At 35.4% G+C, this 25,349-nt stretch overlaps 1 protein-coding gene across 3 annotated transcripts in view; it reads left to right on the top strand.

Moving 5' to 3' along the window:
• Nucleotides 1–25,349, top strand: part of ANGPT1 (angiopoietin 1) — a 156,865-nt gene that overhangs the window by 70,355 nt on the left and 61,161 nt on the right. For all 3 annotated transcript variants that reach the window (XM_027657203.1, XM_027657206.1, XM_027657204.1), the window contains exons 4-5: nucleotides 7,381–7,613; nucleotides 24,441–24,568. In XM_027657203.1, coding sequence (XP_027513004.1) covers nucleotides 7,381–7,613; nucleotides 24,441–24,568 — 361 coding nt within the window. The remainder of the gene's footprint in view (nucleotides 1–7,380; nucleotides 7,614–24,440; nucleotides 24,569–25,349) is intronic.

Below are 25,349 nucleotides of genomic sequence, written 5' to 3'. Positions count from 1 at the left end.
TGCAGCCTACTTTTGGACATCCCCTGCTCCAACATGGAGTCCTCTGTGGAAAAAATCTGCTCCACCATGGTCTTTCCCACAGGCTGTAGGGTTCTGTCTGCTCCAGTGCCTCCTTCCCTCCTCTTCTCTGATCTTGGTGCCTGCAGCACTGTTTCTCTCACTTTTCCCCTCACTCCTCACACTGTACCCTGTGGTGGGTCAGCTGGAGCTGGCTGGAACTAGCTGTGCCCTATATGAGGCATCCCCAGCGTTTCCTCACAGAGGCATTGGCACCCAGTACAGTGGGAAAAGCCATTCCCCTTCCTGACTGCCCTTTGAGAGATCCACTGTACTGTAGCCTCTGTAATGGACAGGTGTGAGCAGGGAGGACACGGAGTGCTTTCACTCCACAGCCTCACTCTCGGCTCCCTTCTAGAAAGAACAACTGTGAGGTCAGTCTGACTAGGACTGTGGTTTCTGTTTCCACTGTCTACACTGACAATGACAGAAGTTATACAGCTTTAAACATGAGGCAGATACTGAAGCATCTGATACAAGTTTTAGAGGACTGTTTCAATTGAGATCAACTGGTTTGTCAAAAAGCGTAGTGTGACACTGGTGCTGCTGGACAGGAATCAGCAACTGAGGCAGGAAAACCTTGCCCAGGGCTATACATGAGGCAGACTAACACCAAGGTGGGCAAGGAGCTACAGAGTAAAGAAGGCAAAATCCAGGTAATTGTGAAAAATAGACAATATTGTTACAAAGAAATGTGTTTGTTAAATGTGTCTAGTAGCAAAGCAATTACTATTGCTAGTGATTATGAAAATCAATTTAATGTGTTTAATCTAACTACTCTTTATAATCAGTAATTCCAACAAATATTATTCTGGAGAATTTGGATTACACTGAAAACTCTTGAACTCCACAGATGTCCCTTAATCAATCGGAAATGTCAATAAATTAGCATGGGATTAACTTTACCTTCAACCATCTCAAAACTAAGTAATCACCTAAAATATTTATCTGGGCTCTCCCTGTAGTCCACAGAGAGAGTGAGTATGGGCAGGAGGCAGTTCATTCTACATATTTTACAAATCTATATCAGATTGGGATCAATCCAAGCATTAGTTAAGTATATAAATACTTCCACTTTTATCTACTGCAATCTGGTTACCAACAAAATTTTGTTGGCTACTCAAGAGACTGAATTTTGTATAGTTAATAATTTGAATTTATTTATTTACCTTAGTAATGTATCAGAGTGTAAAGCCTTCATGTCAGTAAACAAATAAGGTTTAATTGAGTTGATCTTTGACTTGGCTGATATTTTGATGAAATGGTCCGTGAAAAGTCAGAGGAAAAGGAGGACTATCTTAAAAAACACACCTTATTGTTTCTCTCAGAGGTGTGGGTATATGTGGAAAAATGGAAAAGCATGTGGAATTTCATCTTGCATTGAAGCAAGAATCTGGCATGCACTGTGTAGGTTCTTTTACACTCTCCTTGGGAGTGATAAAATTAGGGAGGGGGCAGTGTTATGATTACATTAAAATATAGATCATCAGCTCTTGTATCATCATCTACTCCTAACAAAGAACTGTGTAGTCTTGGCCTTGTAGGTTCTGATCTTGAAATCAGCTATTTGTGTGTCAGGTTCACTGCAGGACAAATCTTGGTGACCTCAGCAGATACTAGGTTTGCGGACATGCCATTGATTTTATCTTGTTTAAATTTAAACAGTATTTACAGATTACCCATCAGGCTGTGTTTAGTAGCTATTAGCAGTTAAATTCTCTTCATTCCTCTCCATATCACTTTCACATAAATAAAAGAGAGAAAACCCCTTTTATCCACATTACTTACATGGACTGTAAGCTTTTTTGGAAAGGGCCTTTCTTTTGCAGCAGATTTATACTGCAGTAGGAACTAGTGTAGGAACTATTGTCATTGCAAGAATGATTGAAACAGGTGGTGTACTGTGAGCTGATAATTTCTTTCTCTGTTCTAAAATTCCTCCATATAAAATAAAAATAACAATTTTAGTCACTTTCTAAGAACTAGATTTTGAATGAAAGTAATACAAACTCTTATAGTAACAATAACTCATTGGTGAGGTACTATAATAACTTGTATATTATCTTTAAATAAAACGAACACTGCCTATCAACAAGGGACCAGTGCATGTTCTTTAGACTAGAAATATGTCTATTCTTGGCCTTTCTCTTTATTTCCTGTCTCTACTGGGAAGAAGGGCCAATTTTTTTCTTTTTATCCACTGAAGTGAAAGATTTTCCATGGCATAAGTAGTCACATTTGCCCTAGAATCATGTTTCTATTGAGTGCTCTCATGCCGTAAATAATTTAGTTTTGTGGGTTCCCACCCACTATAATGTAAATGGTGGTTTCTTCCATTGCCATTTTTTTCTCCCACAAGAGCTTTCTAAATGTTATTTTGATTTATTCTTGAAAGACTTCCCTGCTTAAGTGGGTTATGAGCTCCATTTTTTTCCCCCAGAGTGTACCAGCTGCATTTAACTTACAGTATGCCATTTGTTTCAATATGCAAGTGTAAAAAAACCTTTTTGTTTACTGAAACAAAACAAATGAGGAAAAGTATAATGGAATTCTGGATTACTTTACTTTTCCGGTTACTTCATTTGCCTTGAGAAATATGGGGACACATATTTTCATATTTCCTTAAACTGTTCAAACAATATCAGACAACCAAGGTAAGTATGAGTGATCAACCCTAAGAATAAAGGGAAAATTTCGCTCGTCTAACAGGAAGTACAAAGAAACTGTCTCAATGAGAGAATAATGTTCTTGCACTCAAAAAAACCCACTGAAGTCCTCTACCTGTTTGTCTTCCCATACATACACAGTAAAAGAAACCTACATATTTATGGTCAAATAATTTTTTTCTAGTATGACATTTGTTTGTTTTTATTTACTTGAATAGCTCAACAAAGTATATGTTTTATCTGTATATTTAATAAATCTTGATTTTTTTAAAGATTATTTTAATGAGAAAGATGTCCATCTCTAAGATCTGGTCTATATCCTGTTCTCACATGTCTAAACTGAGGCCTCTGAAAACAAAGATTAAAAATATCTCTTGAACTCCTGTGGTCTGGAATGGATTAGCGAATAAACTACCTACCTTATATGGCAAATTGTCTAAAACAGAGTTTCCTTCCTCTCTGGACAGCTACCAGAGCGCTTCCTATATGTTCTACTTCATCACCTTTCAAAATGACAACAGCTTTCACTGGAAGTCATTCTTAGACTTCTGTTTGGTGTTCTATCCTCTCCAGCATTATTAGAGGGCTTTTTCTGAATCAGCTGGACAGAGTACAGTTGCACCAGGCATTCCACTGGCTTATACACTGACAAAGTCAACACATCATTTGTATGGTTGAAAATAGATTCCTTGCCCGACCAAAATCACTATATTAGACATTGAGACACAGGTTTTTTTTAGGATAATTAAATTTATCTGGGTTTGGGGCGTGCATGTGTATGTTTGTTTTTAGTTTAATTGTATTCTAGATAATGACTCCAAAGAGTCATTGTCCAATGGATAATATTGGAATTTAATCATGTTAACAATATTTTTTTCTTCACAATTTCATTCTGTTCCCCAAAAGACTGATTTATTTCCCCAGGTTGAAGGCTGCAAATATAAAACCCACATATATATGCATGTCTTTATACGTATATATAATGTATATTTATATGATGCTTCTAGTGGTTTATTTTTATTGTTTTGTAGTTCCCATGACAGTTTCATCTGTCTAGATCAGTAATATTTTCAACCATATGTAAATTTCAAACATATAGGAAAATTGGAAACATATAGGAATTTCAGATGTGTAGGAAAGGCATACTTGCTGCAAAAATGAATGATAAAATTTTATGGAAAGTGCTATAAAAGAATGTTTCAGTCAGCCTTTACAGATTTTTGGATTCATTGATATAGAGACAGCCTTCTTTTTTTTTTTTACTTTAATATTTTATGCTAGCAATAGTCATTAATGAAAGCTAGTAGAAATAGTTTCATTTTAACTCTGTTTTCATAATACTTCTTTAAAAAATTCAGAAAATATCTTTAACAAGCACTCAAGTTATTTCTTCATGGCAATTGTCTATTAGAAGTTGTCTGATCTCATGAAAAGAGACAACATAGTTGTCTTGCAACTGTTAAAAAGAATAACTTAGTGTCTTTGTAATAACTTTCAATCTGTTCCAAGATTTTTTTTATGAGATCCTAGAACTTCTTTTTTTATTATTTTTATTTAAATGAGCTATAGTAAGTATTAATGTAACAATATCAATGAAAAATTCTGGCCACGTTGGAGACAAAAGCCATAAGAGCAGCTTTTCTCACGCTGTTTAAGGATTTCTTCCTTTTGGAATAGGCCAGTTCAGAAATCCCTGATCTATGTGAAGACTTTGCTTTTGTTCATCTGGAGCTTTGATAAAAGGTTTCTCATTGATTCCTAGTGAAAAAAAATGAATATTTTGGACTTCTTCCAGGAATGCAGGGAGTGGTCCTATCCTCAGGACTTACTCTTATCTGATATAGATTTATGAATATAGAAAGCTCATTGCATAAATGCATATGCATTCCTGAAAACAGCTTAGTTTTGCAGTTTATAATAACAGGACTTTTAATCTACATAGCAAGTTGTAAAGGAACCAAATGCTGTGACACTTCCATCTTTCCACCACATGTTGACACACCACTCAGAAATGTTAGGATGTACTATTACTAGAGCTGTAAAACATCTGCTTGCTGTCTGTCTGTGTAGATGCCAAACTGTGAAGCTCTAAACATTGTCAGCTTCTTCCTTCTTGCTCGACATGGCCAGTGCTGCTGCAAATAAAACTGGCTTCACCATGGGTTCATTTACTGTGGTCTCAGGAAGGTCACAGTGGGAAACAAATAATCCGATACATAAATTGTGGCTGTCAAAAGCTCTTTCTTTCACTTGAAATCATTCAGTTATGTAAATCATTTAGTTGTGGACATGCAAATAGAATATTGTGGAATTAAGGAAAAACATTGTACTGTACCATGGTATGGACAAAAATAAAAGGAACTTTTTTGTCTTTTCTTACTACTTAACTCTAAAGCTATGTTCTAGCTTCCAGAATGGTATATTCCCTTACACTGATAATATAAAACATTTCAGTGGACTGTGAGTTGTCAGACTGGGATGTTGCCCCACCTAACACCCATTCCATTACAGACTGTGCCCAGGACCCACTTTGTTCCTATGCCAAGTACATTGACATAACTAATTTATCAGAAAAGTTAAAATCTAGAGGATTTCAATAATTTCTGTAAAAGAAGTGGAAAAAAGTGGATAGACCGGATAAATATCAAATGGAACATTTTTTTTTCAAGTAATACTTTTTGACTAAAACCAAATCCATCTGAACATTTTTGTCCACTTTTTCCTAACTAAACTACATCTGACCTTCTGCATAACAAAACTCCAAAACTTTCACATAAATATTCTCAAAAATATCTGTGTGAATCTAGAGCATGGTGTTTAATGTTAGAGTTCAAGTGATGAAAAAAATCAGCCACAGGTCTGATTAAGTGTTAAAATAATTTATAGTCTTTGGCTTCAAAATCTATACTTTGTTTCAGATTGTAACTTTCTACCATCTCATTCCAGTCCACCAAATCTTGTTATGCTTTTGTTACTAATTAATGAGCCTTTTAAAATGAAATATCATGTTCCACTTTGTGTTGGGGACCCCATGATAAATCCCCTTCCCATCTTTTTTTTTTTTGCTCCCTTTACCCAGGTGCTTCTGATTTCCACAGAACTAGATATGTTGATATTACAAAGTATGTTTTCTTCAGTATCTTTTTAAGTCCCACATTTATAAAGTTTCAAAAAAAAAAAGATTTACTGCTTGGTTTCTTTTTTTTTTTTTTCAGCAAACAAACAAACAAACAAAGTTTGATCTCACTCTAGCTTGTACAGCAAATCCAGGGCCTGAATTTAATCTTTGCATTGTTGTAATCTGTAATATCTCATATTAAGGCTCTGTGATATCGAGTAGAAACAACTCCATATGGATTTTATTACATTCTTCAGTTAGGTTAAATGACCTGAAATTATGCAGGCATTTTGCCACTGATCTATTATCCAGAAGTAAAAACAAAGGTGGAGGGAGAGTGCAAATAAATAAAACCTAAGACTGACTTGAACAGGAAGCAGTTTGTTGGCAAGTTTGTAACCACCAGTTGGTTTGTGGGCATGAGAAACATCTCTTTTGGTGTATACAGTAGAATCCCTATAGAGAAAGTAGAAGAGAGATTGAATTACTTTCTTTATCTAATATTAATAAATTCTTTCTGCTAAACTCCCACCACAGCATCAAAGCACTGTCATGAAAAAACTTCTTGTTCACTGTTGACAGATATTAGCTGTCCTTTATGTCTACACCACCTCTATTCTTTTATATATATTTCAATATGTCTTTGATCTTTGCAAATTGTACACTTCGGCACAGGACAGAGAGGGTAGTAGAAAAAGAATATTAATCATGAGAAAGTGTTTCTATACATGTGTAAAATTATTTATACAAACTGATATAAGCATGTTGCATAGTGTGATGCCCAACAGTTTTCTGTCTGAGGAGCCTTTTGTGGAATAAGAAAATATCACTGCGGAGCGTGGTGGAATACGTATGTACAGTCAAGGAAAACAAGGGAATCTTACATTAAAATGCAAATTTTTTATTTACCTTTTGGGAAAACAGTACTATTCTTAATGAGAAAGAAGCTACCACTCATCTGTAGTGCAATTCTTATCCCAGTGTCACAGACCACATCAAATGGTACTTTTATTATGGGTTCCATATCTCTTGATGGTCCTCCATGACTGCCAATGCTTATCTTCCATTCAGTGGCAAGGCCCTTCACAAGCTCTTTCTCAGTTTGCCCCTGATTTTTGTCTCGTATCATATTGACCCACTCATATCGCTCTTCAATGCCCTGCTCTTCTCCCTCCTCTGCCTGCCTTAGGCTTTTCTGCCTGAGGTTTTATGTACAAATATGTGGGTCCCTTCCAACTCAACATATTCTGTGATTCTGTGTTACAGGCCTTATGCTCATGTACTTAGACAAGAGTAACACCTACATATGCAGTTCCATGCACTTTAAGCAGTACAGTATGCAAACATCACAAAATGGAGTCTTAGATATCAGTCATATTTGGCTACTTGACAGACAAAATCAGTGGGCTGAATTACTAGATGTGACATTTTTAGAATTATTGAGTTAGGTAGTACCATGAAAAAAAACCATTCTGTTTTTTGTATTCTTAGCTATTTTGGCTTGAAACAATATCTACTAATTGTTTGATTTCATTTTAGCTTTCTTGAGCACAGAATTTTGGAAATGGAAGAAAGGCACAAAGAGGAGCTGGCCACTTTGAAGGAGGAAAAAGAGAACCTACAAAGCTTAGTCACACGACAAAGCTACATAATCCAGGAACTAGAGAAGCAGTTAAACAAGGCAACAAGCAATAACAGCGTCCTACAGAAACAGCAGCTTGAATTGATGGAAACAGTTCACACTCTGATCACCCTCTGCTCCAAAGAAGGAGGTAAGAATATATCATTAAAAAACATTAGAAGTACTAGGAAATTTCCTCTGAAGTAAGTCCTGAATTTTTGGGAAGGCAGAACTTAATGAGCTTATTCCAAGAAAGAAAAAGACATTATAGTTGAGGACAAAAAAGCTAATACGAACCCACAAATCAAATAGATTTTAGACATTGCTGAGGCTGACCCTTGTACTAACAGCCATATTTGATTTTTTTAATTTGGTGTCATTGAGTTATTATACCTTTTCCATAGCTAGGCCATAATTCCATCAACTTCACATTAGACATATTGTTTTGTTGCTCTGAGTATCTATCTCCTTCTGTTGGGAGTAATACAACCAATTGTGGGTGTTAATTTTACAGGTGCCTATTCCTCATTTACTTTAGTCTTCCCATACAATCAATAGAGAGAACATGATAGGAAACAAAGTAATTCAGAATTTTTTACATATATGTGGATTATAATGTTGATACCTCAGATTTAGGCACTTATGGTGCTGTCGGTAGACATCCAAAAGATGAATATCTTCACTTGAATGAAGATTTTATTTATAATAAGGGATAATTTTTCTTTCCTCTGCCTTGCTGTGTTTTGTTGGTGTATCAAGCACACTCCAAACTGTTGCCCAAAATTGGCACTTAAAAGAAATCTCTCAGACTCAGTTTGTGAGTTTAGAAGTCAGACATTATTTATTCTGTGAACCAAGTATACTGGTAATAATTTTACCAAAGTCCACACCATGACATCTCAGCTACAGTTTACATGTTTGCATTCCGTGATTATTCATTTGTGTTTCTTGCCATCCTGTTACATATTCATGACAATTCCCAACATTTATTAGCATATATATGTATCCTTATAAGGCCTCTGAGGAGCTTCACTGAAGGTCTCTGGGGGTCCTTTCTGTCTGGAAACCCCAAAGTTCTGAGTGACTGCTTTATGAACTCCTTTAAGACAATGCACCTGGTTGTGTAATACCGCTTCTTTGTTTGCTTGGCTGATTAAGTTCCTTTCTTTATTGTTTCTTCACTTTGCTTGTCTGATTTCTTTAAATTGAGGCACAGTAATTTTCTATGAGACATTCTATTGCAAGCACTACTGGTACTAGTTCTGTTACATCTCAAAACTCAAAAGAATAAAGATAGAAATAACATCCTTTGAGAGAAAGTGTTGACAAAGACTCTAGGACAATTCTCCTCAAGTATGCCTTTCTTAGTAAACAGTTTTCTTATAGCAATAGAGACAGAAATTCAGGTAGAATTTCATTTTTCATATGCCAAAGACATTGCAAAGTGTCTTGGGAAAGACATTCCTTTCGTCAGAACTGTTCAAGGGAGATGGGTGAATGGAGACCACTGTAAAGAATGGAAACATGACACTGGGAAGAATAAATTAGTAACTATGAAAAACAAGGCAAAGTAATACAGAAATGACAATACAAAAACCCTTCTGAGAAAGGGTACATAATAAACTTAGAGAGAAACTGTAGATGTGTGAGTTGTGATAGTCATTCAGTGAGTGTGGAAACATGGATGAAGGAGGTCTATGAGAGGTTAAGTACCAGTAGTCCAAAGAGTTCAGTATATTTGATCATTGTAATTTGAAGTGCCATAAACTATCTAAAAACCAAAAAAACCACAAAAACCCCCATCAAATAATCACACCATCCCACCTATCAAAAATTCATCACCTCTGTCATTATTCAAAGCTCTAAGAGTTGGGAGACATGCTAGGTCATTCAAACTATTCAACTCAAGGCACTGTGAGTTTTCTCTCTGCTATATATTCCCATGCAACTTGTGTGGCTTAAATCTAAACTGCTCAAGTGATGAGGATTACATCTCTTCCTTTGGAAGTGTTGCATGCTTGGGCCCATGTTGATAGACTACTTTAAAAAAAAAACAAAAACAATTTTTCCCCTCTCATGTTCATTCTAAATGTTCCCTTCTGCTCATTTTGTTATATCGTTCCCTAGCATTTTGAATTAAATAACATTTCATAGTAGACTGTTCTCATATCAGTAGAGAAACATTGTGATGCAATGCAAAGCCTTCATTATGTTTTATGTTTTTTTGGCAAAGAAACCTGGCAGGGCTGTGTCCCGAGTGTTCTAATAAAGCTCAGGAGTATTTTAAAATCAGTATCGAAATGAAAGATATATTATTCTCATACAGAGATATACTGCAAGTTCTTTTTAAGGTTAAAAAGATTTGGAAATTTGGAATTTGATTCAAAGAAAAAAACAACAAATAAACCAACATTTTTCCTAAACTTCATTTCCTCAGCTGCTTCTTATAAAAACTGTGAATGAGGAATACAGAAGTAGATGTTTTAGACTGGGCTCCTGGGTACTAATTCAGTACCTGAAAATCTGAGTTTTCAACAGTCTTTTTAACTTCTGAGGAACTGTGGAACAAAGGATGATTAGCACAGTTATATGCCTAAATATAAATTAAAAGCCTAACTAAACCCCTTGATTTTGGGCTCCATTACCTTTTGTGTATTATGTTCAGAATTTTCCTTGGATGCCGTTTTTATTTAAAGAGAATAATTTAAAGAGGAATAATTGCAGAAATGTTTCCACTTCTTGTCTGATTAAATCTAGCTGACCAACATTTTTTGATATACGTTCAGAGCTGAAAAAGGAGTCAGATAGCTGAAGTTAAAATAATAATATTATCCTGAAGCACAACACAATTCTAATGGAGACTAAATACAAAAGGATTTGGTTATGCCAAAAATTAAAGCCAACTTCAGTCTGTGCAAATATATGTTGAAAATGATTTCCATCTCCATATGCATGCTGGGAAGTAACACTGGAGATACTCTTCTAAATTCACACCAAAATATGAAACTTAGATAGTCTAACACAAGTCTTGAAGTGTGCACTAATGTTCAAAATAAAAAACTTTCTGTGAGCACTGGTGTTTCTTGGGAGAGGGAGAATAACAAAATGTGACACATAGATAAGTGGCACCCCTTCTTTCTTCTACTTCAAAAAATCTCAGTCATCTAATTTCTTAAGTGATATAGTAAAAATGGAAATGGACCAGAAAAGAATAGGACAATTAGAGACCTGGAACAATTTCTATATGAGGAGAGAGAGCTGTAACATATAGAACTATTAGAGAGGAGAGGAGGTATGTGGCATACTGTCATGGAAGTGTACAAAATAACTAATGGTAGGGAGAAAAGGAACAGTCAGTAACATTAAGAGATATTTTCCATTGATAAAAGTCATTTAGGTGCAGGTTACTAGATATCATCAAGATCGATAAAGATTTTTTAATTATTAGAAAGCTACAGAGCTACAAAAGGATGGGTCCCCTTAAGAACTTTGGGTTTTTAACTAGGGACAGTCATCTTTGAAAGGAAGCACAACTTAAGTGAGGTATGAAGTCTAGATGGCCAGATTGTAAAAGATGAATGACTTTAAGTACCTTTATTGGATTTTCAACCATAAAATAAAAATGTAAGTAAATATATTTTATATTACATGTATGTCTATATATTTAAAAAAAGATTAGCCATATCAAGAAACCTAAAATTCTCTCCCAAGATAAGTCACAGACAGGAAAATTATTTTATTCTTCTCATAAGTCATAGTATTCTGGATTTTCCAAATTGTGAAACTGAAAAAAGTAGTAATACAGCTAAACAAATTAGTTTGAAAACAATTTGGTGATAACCATTGCTTTTTGATTACAAAACATGAGATACATTTCCTCCAGTAATGACATAATCATATCAAAAGACTTATTTTTAGATTGATTTGAATAATTTGGGAAACTATCACAAGTTTGCCTGCTAGGAGCCTGTGAATAATATAACTGATTAGTGTAGAGACACAGGGCTGAACAAAAACTGCTTTTGTGTAGTTTAACACTCTAAGGAGCTTTGCTAACATAGTCCCTAGAACTGGATAATAACCCTAAGAAATCTGCTTTAGTGCTTCCACTGTGGCTAAGCAAATATTAGGAGGATTTCTGAAGGATACAAAGGCAAATGAGAAAGTGGAAAAAAAACCATACAAAAAAGCCCAAACCAACCAACCAACCAACCAACCAACCAACAAACAAACAAAAAAACCCCAAAAAACCAAACAAACCAAAACCAAAAAACCAAACACTACCAAAAAAAAAAAAAAAAAAGTAAAATAAAAGCCATACAAAAGATAAATTTTTAAAATATAGATGAAACTAAATAGAAAATCCAGGTTCCATTTTCAGTGTCAGTTTTGGTACGAACCAGTTTCGGGATGGGGGCCACCTGTAAAACTTGGAATTGTTTGTGAGTTCAGTTTCCAAAATACCACCCACCTCTCTCCCAGTGTGAGCAATTCTGATTCTAGAATTTCAGTTGCATGAAAGCCTTAAAATAGACACTGTAATAGGTCACAAAGCCTACAAAGAGTCAAATAAATGCAGAATACTCTGGGAACTCACATGTCTCTGCCTTGGCCTGTGTCTATGGCTAAACAGACTTGTCAGATTGGCTGTGCATATTTTAGGCAGGGGCAACAACCTCGGCAGCAGTTGCTGATAAATTTCTACAGTAGAATTTCTAAACTAAACTTACAAGTGAAATAGTTGTTCAGCATAGCAAATATTAAAAATAACTTTTTAAAGATGAAGTAATCTCCAAATTGCAATATAGATGAATGCATGAAACTCATACTTTTCCCCAACAAAAGATGAAGAAACAGAATAGTTGATGTGAAGGTCTAAATAATCACCATAGAGATGTTGCATGACTATAGTTTCCAAGACTATAGAAGTTCTTCACCTGTAACAGATAAGAACTGGATAGAAATCACATTATTCTTAGGAAAGGTCATAAAAGATTTTGTGATTATTGTTCATTCCTCATATACTTTGAATATTATTAGTCTGAGGATTGATAAAGCACACTGCTGTCACTGTCAAACAGTACATCTGTAACACAGCGAATAGTTTAGTAATGGACTTTTTAAGCTTCCACATCAGAAAAATTACTTATGAAAAGGATACGTAGTGTTAAGTAGAGAGTCACATGAATATTACTAAAAAAAACCCTCAATGACAGAACAAAGTATACACTACAAATTATGTTAAGAAATAGGTAATATCATCAAAGGTGTGTATGCAAATCCAAACCAAGCAGTTTGGAAAGCATGTTGGTCCAGTAAGAAATTATGCTTCAAGCCAAATATCACAAAAGATGCCCACTCAAAAGTCATATATTTTGAAATGCATTGTCTTTTTATTCCACTATAAGAAAATAGATTGAGTTTCTATTGTGTTAATATTAATTTGCATAACTTCTGATGATTGTCCAAGTACTCCTACCCACAGAACAAGGAAATGTAAAGTTCAATGGGAAAGTATATTTAACCATAAACTTATTTTCCTTTTCCACTTTTTTTTGGTTGTTTTTGTCTGTCAGACTGCATAATAATACACCTTGTTAAAACGTTTGGCCAAAACTTATATGCTTCAGAAAATTAATTGAACAGTAGAGAAAGTTTTGTTATGAATGTCTGGTTTCATGACCTCCTAGTAAAAGAGAAATGAAGCATTATCTTCCTCTTGAATACTGACAAGAAGCTGAGCTTAATTCTCAAAATGATACATATATATGCTAAGATTTTACCTCCCCTGAAGTGCCTATTGAGTTCATGAAGTAAATAACACAGTTAGTGGGTCTGGCATTTCAGGAAAAGTAGGACAAGCAAATATGTTTAAAAGTTTATTTGAATGGAATTCATGCTTTTAAAAGGTGTAGCAATTAATGTATCCACAAAAAATCAAACAATAAGTAGTTTATTCCCCGTCTTGGACTGAAGTTATTTTGATGTTAAAGTTTATGCTGAAGTGAAAAGAGTGAAAATAGAATGGCAACTTCAAAGAAATGACCTGAAGGTTACAGGCATGGGGGAATCTCCATTGACAGAAGCAGAATTACCCCAGCAGTGATGCTGCCCTACTTCATTAGTCAGACTTCAAAGACACCTTTTATAATACAAACTGTATTTTAAAAACAAAATACAACAAAACAAACATAAAAAAGAAATCCTTGTGGGAATACAGGACAGAAAAATGGAACAGTAGTTTTAGATCTTAATATTTAGACTGTGTCCAATGAGACAAATTTTCTATCATATATTGATTCAGCCATATATTGGAATACAATAATGAGGATATTTAAATCCAGTAGATTTTAGACAGCAGTGTAAAAGACCAAGGTTGTATGACACAGGTCTTGATAATTTTTTTTCTGTTCGTGGAAAGAGTAATATTGGTACTCATCTGAGACGTATTCCGAGGTGACAGCGTTTTATCTGGGAACATTTCCCCAACAATACCTTTTAATTTCTTAAGCACATGCCTCCTCTTTGTACCTCATCCTTGACATTATTAAGGTTTTTTTCAACATGATGAAACATAATTGGTGAGGCAGAAACCCAGAGTACATCATATCAGTCACTTCTTTATTTTTCTTCCGAAGCACAGAATCAAAAAAATAAGATTTTGCTATAGGTACAGAAGTTTCTTACCAACTTTGGTTGAAAGCTGTAGGTTTGATGTGGGTCAGGATTGCTTGAAACACGGTTTTAAGAAAAGAGTGCAAGAATGAAGTGACTCCTAATTTTTTCTTATACCAGAAATTACATTTTTGTTACCAATATTTTATAACATACTGCAATGTTATAACAAAGCATGATGTTTTTCATCTATTATTTTTTATTTTTTCTTAATTAAGAAAGAATCAAAAAACCCAGACTTGACAAAGTGAGAGTGACACCAGAGCTTTAAACAAAACCCTGTCTAATGCACTGAACTCATCTGTTGTTCCACACTTATTATTTTCAGTCATGAAGTCCTAAATTGATCCCCAAGGATGTCAAAGCAGATAGTTTCAACTAAGGTTGACAGTATGTGTTCAAGAATACAGAAAACATCCATTTGCTCAGTGTCTCTCTACTTCTTCCTACTTTTGAGATTTTATGAATATGAAGTTTCATTAATAATATCATATTAAGATATACTAAAGCAGTAACAGAAATACCTTTAGCTTAAAAAGAAATCAGAAAATCACTATCAGAAAGCATCCATCCATAAAGCTCACTATTATAAAGATGCATTCCATCATACAATCTGCTATTATTTATATTTTGAAAGCTGTGGAAAAATTGAATCGTTATTTTGTACTCATTGTCATGGAAGAGAGGTTCCCTTATCCTTACTGTAGCTCGATTCTATCGAGGCAAGCAACCCACTGAACTGGGAAGTACTGCAGGGCTGCAGTCAGGAGCCAGGCTGACTTCATACAGTTGTGTGGATGTTCAATTAAACATATACATCAGCACCAGCTTTATTGTGAGTTACTTGGTTTTTTCTGTTCAGGTACTATAGATTTCTTGATTCTCCTGGAGACTGTTTGTATTGATATGCATTTTTCAGAGAAGCTCAGAAAGCTCAAGTAGGAGTTTTTCGGGGGGTCAGTCTAACCTGACTCACCTAACATTTTCAGTGTAGTTTTAGAGTTCAGGTCAGGACTTCCTTTAAAGTCAAAAATGTCACTTTTGTAAAGTGAAATGTTTTAAAATGAGGTGACTTATCCATCTGCAACTACCCTTTTTCTTCATATTATGTGCTCAATAGTAATTATATTAGTGTTGATATTTATATGATCGATATACATGTTGGGACAGATTAATTTTAATTTTGTTTTTTTTCTAACACTGAAAAAATAATATTAATATTAATATTATTCCAAATCATCATGATTTAAAAATAGAAATATTTTCATACCCTGCTTGGGCAAGAATACCTTAATTTCAAAGTTATGTTTTATAATAAAATGCAACAAAGTATATTAGGTAGCATCAAGCTAGGCCGCAGTTTAACAGACTTTCAATACTGAAATAAGTCAATTTGAATGTGCAGCATCTGAAATTTATGTCAGTGGAAAATATCTAAATTTTTCAAAACAGAATTTGTGGATTCTGATATTTTATCCCTATTAACTTGTTGATGATCACAACAGGAGGTCAATATTTATTCATACTGAAACCCATAATATTTTAAGTATATATTGTCACATTTAAATTCTTGATTGTTGATATTACAATCAATTACCCACCCTCCTTCCTACAGTATAGGTCAGTGCCAAATCCCTCTTCACCCTGCTTTCTGAAGAATTAGTATTCTTCACTCACACCAAAGATATTACAGAGAATATCAGCATATATAAACCTACTAACAACACTCTTGGTGTCACCCAAATGGCTTATTAGTGAAAAATTTCTTTGTATGCATACCATTCTTCAGCTGGAAACATTAAATGCACATTAGGGTGCCTGTGTGGAAAAATATAAATCAATTAAAGAAATATGGACACTAGAAATATTAAACAAAGCCAGCAACTTAATCTCCTTGTAGCAGTTAGTGAAAGACATCTTTAGTTCTCCTCTCAGTGAATGGGTAGTTACTCACAAAATTGCTGTCTCAAGCAGAAACTCCTAAGGAACTGTATTGCAGCTGGATAATTAAGTGTCTTTATCTCTTTGTAAATGGGCCATAAGGCATTCTATTTCAGCTCACTAATGAGGACCACTTTATGGTATTCCTAAGTGATTCCAAGTATTATTGTTCTTGCCAGTCACTACGGCTGGATTTATTGGGAACCAAACTTGATAACTGTTGATAATTTATTAGGTATTAAATAATTATGCCCTGGAGAGGGTGAAAACTCACTATGTTAGTGTCATTTTCCAAGACGGAGTTAATTCCTGCAGCACTACAGGAGGGAAATTCTGCTTTAAATGATTTATTTAATAAGTAGTTGGATAGCTTGAGTGCTCTTGTTATGCAATTGTTTACCTTTCTTACTGCAGACTCTTAGAGGGTGTGTGGGAGGGCAAAGTAATGTTCTATTAACTGCTAAAACATTCTATAAATGTTAATGTGAGACATCTAATTGGCTACAACTTTTCTCTTTCCTTCTCATGTTAAAACGTTGATCTGAAATTCTTGTATGGAATGAACCTTAGTGTTCCTAACAAATCTGATACTGGACTAGATCATAGGCTGAGTAGAATCATTGTAGCCCTACTAATTGCTTTTCAGAGTGGCCTGGTAGTTATGCTGGATACTTAAGCGAGATTTGCACACCTCTTTGGGCTTCCCACGTGCAGTGAGTAGTCATTAAGGGTCAGGGGTTGAGGGCAAAGGGACTATTTTTGCTTTTGTCATTTCTCCTTGAAACAATATCCTTCCACTTTTCCATTCAGTCCAGGGGTTGTAGGGTCACAGGGTAAATCAAGATCGTTGAGCTTCTCCAGCAGAATGATAAACTTGTATAACAAACAAAGAAACAAAACAACAACAAAACAACCAAGCAACCAAACAAAACCCCCAAGCTTTCCTCCCTGCTTCCCCCCTTTACCAAACCGAAATTCTTTCTGCCAGATCTCCTATTAACTGATGCATTCTGTGCCTATGGAACCAGTCTACAGCCAACAGATATAGCAAGAACAGCACTGCTCCTGTGACACTGTCATTGCACTGTGTCTGGGGTTAAGACTGAGTACTCCCTTAGACATCAAAAATGTTCATGTATACATAAATATATATACTTATACTGTCATAGTCTGAATGTCTAAATGAAGGCCAGTATTTTCCATTTTCCATTCTAATCATTCAGCAAATGAATGTGCCTGAGGAATGAATTCTAAAGTTTTATTTTCTCCTATCTTTTAAAATACCAGTGTATGTTCAAGGTAAGTTCCCAAGGAAATCTTAACTGAAAGACATGGGAGGTGTTACTTGCTTATTAATGGTCAAAAGAAAAATAGCATTTTATAAATTGTTAACAGAACAGACAGGAAATCAGAAAAACATTTGTACCACATAATTCATGATGTACTCAAACACTGTATAAAGTATTGGAACACACATCTCAAAAAAAAAAAGCTACCATGACAGATGTTTGAATACGTGAAATAGCATTAATTAAGGATATGAGGGATACTTCAGGCAGTATAGATGATAATGGAAGGAGAAAGCAGTAGAAATTGTAGGTAGTGCTTACTTTCATCTAAGAATGAAGGGTCACCAGTTGAAACACTGGTTAAAAGCTAGCAGTGGGAGATTGTCCACCACATGGCATGTGTATGGAGTTCCTTGGAATGGGACACCGAATGATTAAAATTAATGTGGCTTCAAAAACACAACTGGAAAAATTAATGGAACAAAATTTTTTCTAAGCCTGCTGAATATGCAGATATTACATCTGGCAGAGGAAGTGCTTATGCTGTAAATTCCTGGATATGCTTTCCTACATTTATACTGTTCTCCAGTCATCTGCCTTGGACATCTGTTCCTACTGAAGAACCTTTTTTGGGTCAGGTGTTAGTCAAATTCTTGCAAAATCTTAGAGCCCTCCTCAGGAGGGAAAGGCCTAAAGGAAAAGAAAATAATGATAAAATAAGTAATTATGAGGCCATAAGATTAAAAAAACCAGAATAGGTTGAAAGATCAAGTCCTGTGAGGCAGCCCCATGGCTTCTAGGGTCCTGTTGCTGGAGATGGGACACCGGAGGGGCTGGAGCAGCAGTTTATCCTGGTATAGCTACTCTCATTACTTTATCTGGGAATAATGGGGGCCTTGACAATACAGTTTTATAAACTAGAATCTGAAAATTTATAATCTATAAACTTGATTATGGAACAATAGTTCCCGGAACAGATATATTTTATTCCGGTATATCAAAATGAACTTTTCCAATTTGCCATTGGCCAGCTCTTTTTGTCATATTCAGAACAATCTCAAAATGCAATTTTAGTTTGAAAAGCATTTTGGTGAATTCATACTCTGTTGGAAGGAAAATGCATGTCCAAAGCCCAGTTCTAAACTTCCTCTCTCCTCCCTAATAAAGAAATGTAAGTACACAAGCATGCACAACAATTTATCTGAGCAGACTGCTAGACTCCAAGACATATAGAAGCAACTTTCCTACTAATATCCCTCCTTTTTTTTTTTTTGCTAAAGGTGATATTCAGAGTTTATGGAGATGAAAATAAAACATAGCATTAGTACAGGAGTAAATAAAGTTGACATTAGAGAAAGTTTTGAATTCAGTGGTGGTAGCTTGTCTTTACAATTGTTTAGATTTGGGTAGTAAATGCATATAAGTTCACATTCAAAAATCTTGCTTCACTAGCTAGATGTTAAAAGTTCCTGATGTTTTATCAATAATAAGTAACTTCAATTTTATTTTAATTTCATACATATCAGTGGATTGTAATTTTTTAATTATTTTTCACATTGGTTGTATTGAGTGATTGTGGTAGCTTTAATAATCCAGAAATATGTTTTGGAGAGGGAAAACAGATAGTATGTAATGTGTACTTGAATCCAGAAAATAGAATCCAGAAAACATGCTTTCAAGTCCTTTTTGGAAGGCACAAATGTGCTCTTATACTGCTGTCATTTCAGTTTGTAGGCATCACTGTAGTTATCTGGAGAGTATATCAGACTTGAAATCAGCCTTCAGGTTTCTGCTGTTCCCTGTAATTTCTGTGACATTTGCAGCACAACAGTGTTGTCACGGAGTTGTCTTGTTGGAGGGAATAGTTGGGTGTCACAGTCAGCTATTAGTTTGTAGTTTAATGTTTGTTCCCAAGCAGAGGTTGGTATATGCCAGACTAGGATACTGAAAAAACAGACTATACCTCTGGCTGTAAGTCAGCAAAAACTGTAAGTCTGCATATCTTTCCTCCTCAAAGCAAAAATAATCTTCACCTGTAATCTGTCAGATCTGTTTGTGCTTCCTGATGCTAAGACTGGGAACATATATACATGTTTGGGCAGTGTTCCAGGCCTCTTCACTGGGCGTATTTGGCTGACATCCCCTTGATAACATTAGCAAACTGTTCTGGATTTGATTCTTCAAAAACCAGGCGCTGTTTGCGATCATAACTGGAATTTTGTTGGTGCACAGCAGCTGCACCCAAATGGCTGGGAAAGAGGTCAGAGACACAGGGTCTTCTGCAGAAATGTAGGATTCCCCAGCATGTGTCTGGAACCATGACAAGATCAAGGCAAAATTTATTTGCAGTCTGGATCTAGACAGAAACTGCCATTTGGTAGTCCTTAAATGACCCTGTCCTGGAATGTTAGAGCTGTAGGTAAAAACCATCAATCTACAATCTTCTCCTTTTTGATTTTTTATAAGTCATTCAACTCAAGACATAAATTTTTACCTCATATGCTTTTGATAGAGCAGCTAAAATTTTATTCAATTATATTTGCCAACAAGATATGGAGAAAGACTTTTCCTTTCTTGCCTCAAAAGCATGAAGAATTTTGTTAAGTGCCTTTTGGTATGTATAGTGATTATGAAATTCTATAAGAAAACTAGATTTATGTAAATAAAACATTAAAAAAATTAAAATATAATAATTCACTAAGACACTAAAGCAAGCTCTGCATATCTGTCCAAATAAGTCACTATCGCACAGAAAAACCAACAACTGCCTTTCATTTGCTGGCAGGATCACTAAAGGACATAATACTCTGGTGATTAACTCAATTGATTTCAGAAACATGGAAGTTCAGATCACAAATAATTTAGTAAATATGAAGGTGATTTTGTTGATTCAGTCAACATCAAGAACTGCAGTTTAATATTCTTTATTGCTTACAGACAAACTCTGTTATTCATTCACCAGATATCTGATGGAGACTTGAAAAACAATGAGATAACCACTGAACTTTCTCAAAAACAACCAGAAATCTCAATTTAAAAAAACAAGTCTACTGTTTTATTTTTTTCTTAGTTGAGATGAGGTTAGATAATTTTCATACATCTAGGAAAAAAGATAGATGTTGTATGTTTTCTATTTGTACTTCTAGAAGAGAACATTAGATTACTAAATGTTTCAGAAGCCATTTATTCTTAGCAGTCAGCTTGTATTTTTTTAAACATTTGGCAGAAAAGCAAACATCATTTGTGATACGTTAGGAACTAGTAAACTAATTCACTATTGACTTGATTTTACAATTTATAGGTAAGTCCTTTTCAGAGGCTACAACCTGAGGTGCTGACCCTGGCTTTCTACTGGAAGTTAATGCCCTGTAAGCAGGTGCAGCAGAACAGCTGCTCACCTCTGGCAGTTCACAGCCTGTGGGTCAGCAGAGACCTCATTGATTTGGCCCCCTGTGCAGTTATGGATGGTACTTGCTGTGCTGCATGGACTCCAGTCATCATCCAGGGCACTGAGGAAAAGAAACAGCTGAAAGGCTGATAACTGAAAGAAACAATTCACATTAAGTACAGTAACATAGGTAGTGTAGACCAAGGATAAAATTATCAGGCTAAAAATTGACCAGAAGTCTTTTGGAAATGCAATGAAAGGAATTCTTTTTCTTGTTGATTTTCTTTCTCTTCAAGAAAACAGGAATTTCCACATAGACTTCATTGCTTCAAAGGACCATGACTTCATCACCAGTTTATTCATCCAGGAAAGACAATAAAAAAAGCTCTCAAGGGCTTCAAATTTTGGCTAAGCATTCAGGTTTAAAAAATGATAATATTATTTTACTTGACATAGGTTTATCTTTTTCTTCAGGTACATAAAACTCTGGCGTAAGCATTGTATTTGAAAACAGTTAAACTAACATTAGGAATTTGTGTAAAGTCAATTAAGATCTTGAATCTGACAAAGAAAGGTAATGGCTACATGTTTTGTTTTAGAACTTTATTTGAACTTTCTTACTTTTTCAGAAATTTACTTACACATCTACCATATGTGAGCCAATACATCATTCAGGGACGTCACAACGTATAAAGGATTCAAGGTCTATGTAATGTTGTAGAAAAAACAGTCTGGAACTATAGTAGGTAAAAGTGGTTTGGAAATTGTATGGAATATTAAGTTAGAAAAACAACAGCAAACCTTAGAGAAAACATTTTTTATCCTAAAAAAACATTACCAGAAACATTCCTGAGTATTAATTTTCTGGCAACTTTGGGCTGTTCTTGCAAATTACAGTGTGATGTATTAAATAAAACTAAACTTTGTGCTGGTCATGGTTAATAAATTGTGTCACAATCTGTAATAGTGCAGCTCCTTGTGAAGGAACTGGTCTTTTCTTCCACTGGGAGCACAAGCTCCTGAGAGAGGGATGAGAGGCACCCAAGGAAAGCCATCTTCTGGCTACAGTGGTTCCCTGAATAAAACTGCTGGTGTAAAAACAGCAGGTAGTGGGTTGCTTAAATTTTAGGAAATTACAGGTCTGCTCTCTGTGATCTCAGCTACTTCAGCTGTCTGATACTAAGAGGAAGGATGGGAAGAACTGGGCGTATCTAAGATATTTATCTGTCATTTTCACCTTTGTCTCTTAAACAAACAGCACTTTTATTGTGATTTTTTCAGTCTTTAAGCAGGAGGAAATAATTTATTTCTAAGGATGGTTCCTAGAGATCCATCTCCTTAGAAAGCTGTTTTCAGAGCTATTTGCTCTGATATTAAAATCCTACCTGGTTTGAAATTTTAATAATATGAACTTTAGAATATACTCATGACTTCTTTTGTCTAACTTTCAGTTAAAAACAAGCCAAATTCAAGTTTCCTTGATTGACTCCTAGGTAGTTATTTCCAAGTGGTTTTCAATGTGTGTATAACAGTTAAATAGAGGTAAGATAATCTCTCTACATACAGCTAATAAAATATAAGTACTTTAAGACTGAAGGAAATGAATGCTACCTCTGCACAACTAAATATATTCTTTAGACAAGAGAGACTAATGTCTGCAGTTGAAACAACAGCATTAGAGAAATTCAGGCCAGGAAGAGTGGATCTATTCTAAAGCCCTCTGAAATCAATGAGGGGCTTTGCTTTAACTCCTCTAGGCTTTGGCTCCAGTCCCAAGTAATTATTCAGGTTGGACTTTGGCCACTGATACTAACACCATCTGCTTACTGAAAGTACCACAAAGTCTATAATTAACACAAATCGCAAAGACCTCAGTTCTATGTCTTATCTAAAAAATGGTACCTTTGAGAGTGCATTGTTGATGTACACCTTGCTGAGGACCTCACTCCCTGCCATCTCACAGGGAAATGTGTCATCTACTGTGTTGCCAGCTCTACCTTTTCAAAATATGGCCAAGTTTCAAAACCATTGATTTTCTAGTTGAAGTTCGTATGTGAATATATGAACCAAGTTTTATTTGTATTGATGATCTTGAATAAAAATAATAAATATGAAAAAAATAAAAGGAAAGGGAGAAGTAAGGGATTTTTGTTTGCTAAAATAAAATTCGAAACAATATAATACTTATAAAAGGCAAAGAATAATGTAATTTGTATGTAAAATGCCTACCTAGAGAAAAATACAGTCTTACTATCAGGATTGGATTTCTCACTATTTTCTATTTTCACCTTTTCACAGAATGACTGAGGCAAAGCGTTTAACCTTACTTTTCCTCAGTTTCCCCATCTGTGAAATTAAATTAATGCTAATTGATCTGACAGGAATTTGCCATCCTAAAATAGTGCTTTGAGGTATTCAAAGGGAAGAGAGTACATCAAACTGCAAACCCTTGGCCTTGTTGCACACCACCTGGCCTGGATAGTCACACATGCTGTGCAGGGCCATTGCTTTGTTGCACATCAGTGTCATTAAACACCACTTCTGCAGCACAGGCCACTTCATTGGGAGTGAATAAGGCGTAGTCGCTTTTTCACCTATAATTCACACTTTCAAGCCAAAAGTGAACAAGATATGCCTGTCACCAGACAATGAGTGTGTCTGGAGGACTTAAATATTGTTTCCTTATTATAAGGATTAATGAAGTGCTGGCCTGAACCCCGCACAGTGCTTAAAGACATGTTTAACTTTAAGAATCTGAACAGACTGATGGACTTCCATGGGAATACTGATGTGCTTAAAGTATGTGTTTGGAATGAAATCATATCCTTCAGCATTGTGTGGGGTCATGCGACTTTTGTTTGTGAAAGTGAAGGAATGCTCTCAGTTTTTACTCCTTCTTCAGGGAATCTCCTGGTTGTTCAAGACTGGGATCCTTGACATTTTACACTCCTGATTTCTAAGCCCAGACTCATACATGTGGTCTGCCTATAATATACAGGATCTGGATCTACACTGGTGTTCTACCATTATCTGTTTTCCTGTGCTGAGCCAAAAATGAATTCTATAAATCTTGACTTTAAACATCTGTCTTAAGTAGCACTGATTTTTCTTTTTTTCCACTAACTATATCTAGAAACTTTTATGTACATAGGTATGAAAATAATTAAATTATTCTTTTCCAAAAAATAAATTTAAGTGAGCAGCTGCCTTGCCACAACCTCCTATGCTGCTAAAAGGCATTACTTCATGAAGGGCACAAGCTCTCTCCTTATAGGGTCTGCATTGTCTTCGGTGTGTGTCAGATCACAACACTGAACAAGTTTTCCACCTCCATGTGCCATCTGTGGGACATTCTTTGTCAATCTCCCACATACAGCTTGAGTCAGAGGCAGCACCTGCAGGGGCACAGACCTTTGCACTCAGAACTGACTGTGTTCACCTCTCAGTAGATGCAATGCTCTGTTTAGCTATTTACATCATGACTTACTTCTGGTGCCTACTCTACTACCGAAAGTTTCTTGCTAGTTCTTTACTAAAATTTACCAAATGCATAAACTTTGTAAGGACCACAATACAATTATTACTGTGTAGAGAAAGAATACAGTGTGCAAAAGTGGACTTCCTAGGTACAGAAATGCTTAAGACTGTTGTTGTAACTTATATTATCATGTTTTTTGTTTTGCAGTTTTACTAAAGAATGCAAAAAAGGAAGAAGAAAAGCCTTTCAGAGACTGTGCAGATGTATACCAATCTGGTTTTAACAAAACTGGGGTCTACACTATTTATATTAACAATGTGTCAGATCCTAAAAAGGTAAAGACTTGGTTTATTTTCTTCTTTGTTAATATCATGTTGCTCTGGACTTAAAAGAGCATTTAGAGACTTTATTGAAGTTCTCATTCTGCAAAGTATTGTATTGGTATAAATAACTTGGGTTATATTCAATCTTTAAAAAAAATACAATAGACTGAAAAAATTATTAACTGTATTATTCCAGACATTCTTCTTTCCCGCTGACAGAGAATTCTTCCTAAGTTCCAACATATACTCATAATTGACTCTCTTCCTCCCACTTGGCAAGCTTAGTTAAATTGGGCTATGGCTGCAAATAAATCTGCGATAAAATTGAGAAGACAATTTGTAAAGTGTGATAAAGAGGAAGCTGATGGGGGGGGATTATCTGGTAGCACAGGGAAAGAAAGATAAGGATTTACAAAAATCCTGCTTCTGTTGTAGAGAACAGAGAAGAATGTTTTTGTCTGTAAAGAGCACAATGTACTGAGTGTTAGCACTGCTTGAAATGATGAAGCATTTATAATCCCGTTCTTCTCCAAAAAGAACCTTGGGAGGGTTTTTTCAAGGAAAATGAAACACCAATTTGTAAAGGAGACTAGTTTTTTGGAAGGCTTTTATTGCTACGGTACCTGAGTCAGTTAAAGTTAGGAACATGAGAGGATAACCTAAGCCTAAGTTATCCACAGAGAAAGGCTGGCAAGGTACTATTGGGAGCAGCCACCAAGGCTAACGGCTGATTACCTGGGAGAGTGAAATACAGTGGGGTCCATAAAGTGGGCCAAAGAGGAGGGAGGGAACC

Source organism: Corapipo altera, unplaced genomic scaffold (assembly GCF_003945725.1).
Source record: "Corapipo altera isolate COAL_440 unplaced genomic scaffold, ASM394572v1 52b, whole genome shotgun sequence".
In the NCBI taxonomy this organism is placed as follows: Eukaryota; Metazoa; Chordata; class Aves; order Passeriformes; family Pipridae; genus Corapipo; species Corapipo altera.
The sequence above is the reverse complement of the archived record's forward strand: the minus strand, read 5'-3'. Positions and strand labels throughout refer to the sequence as shown.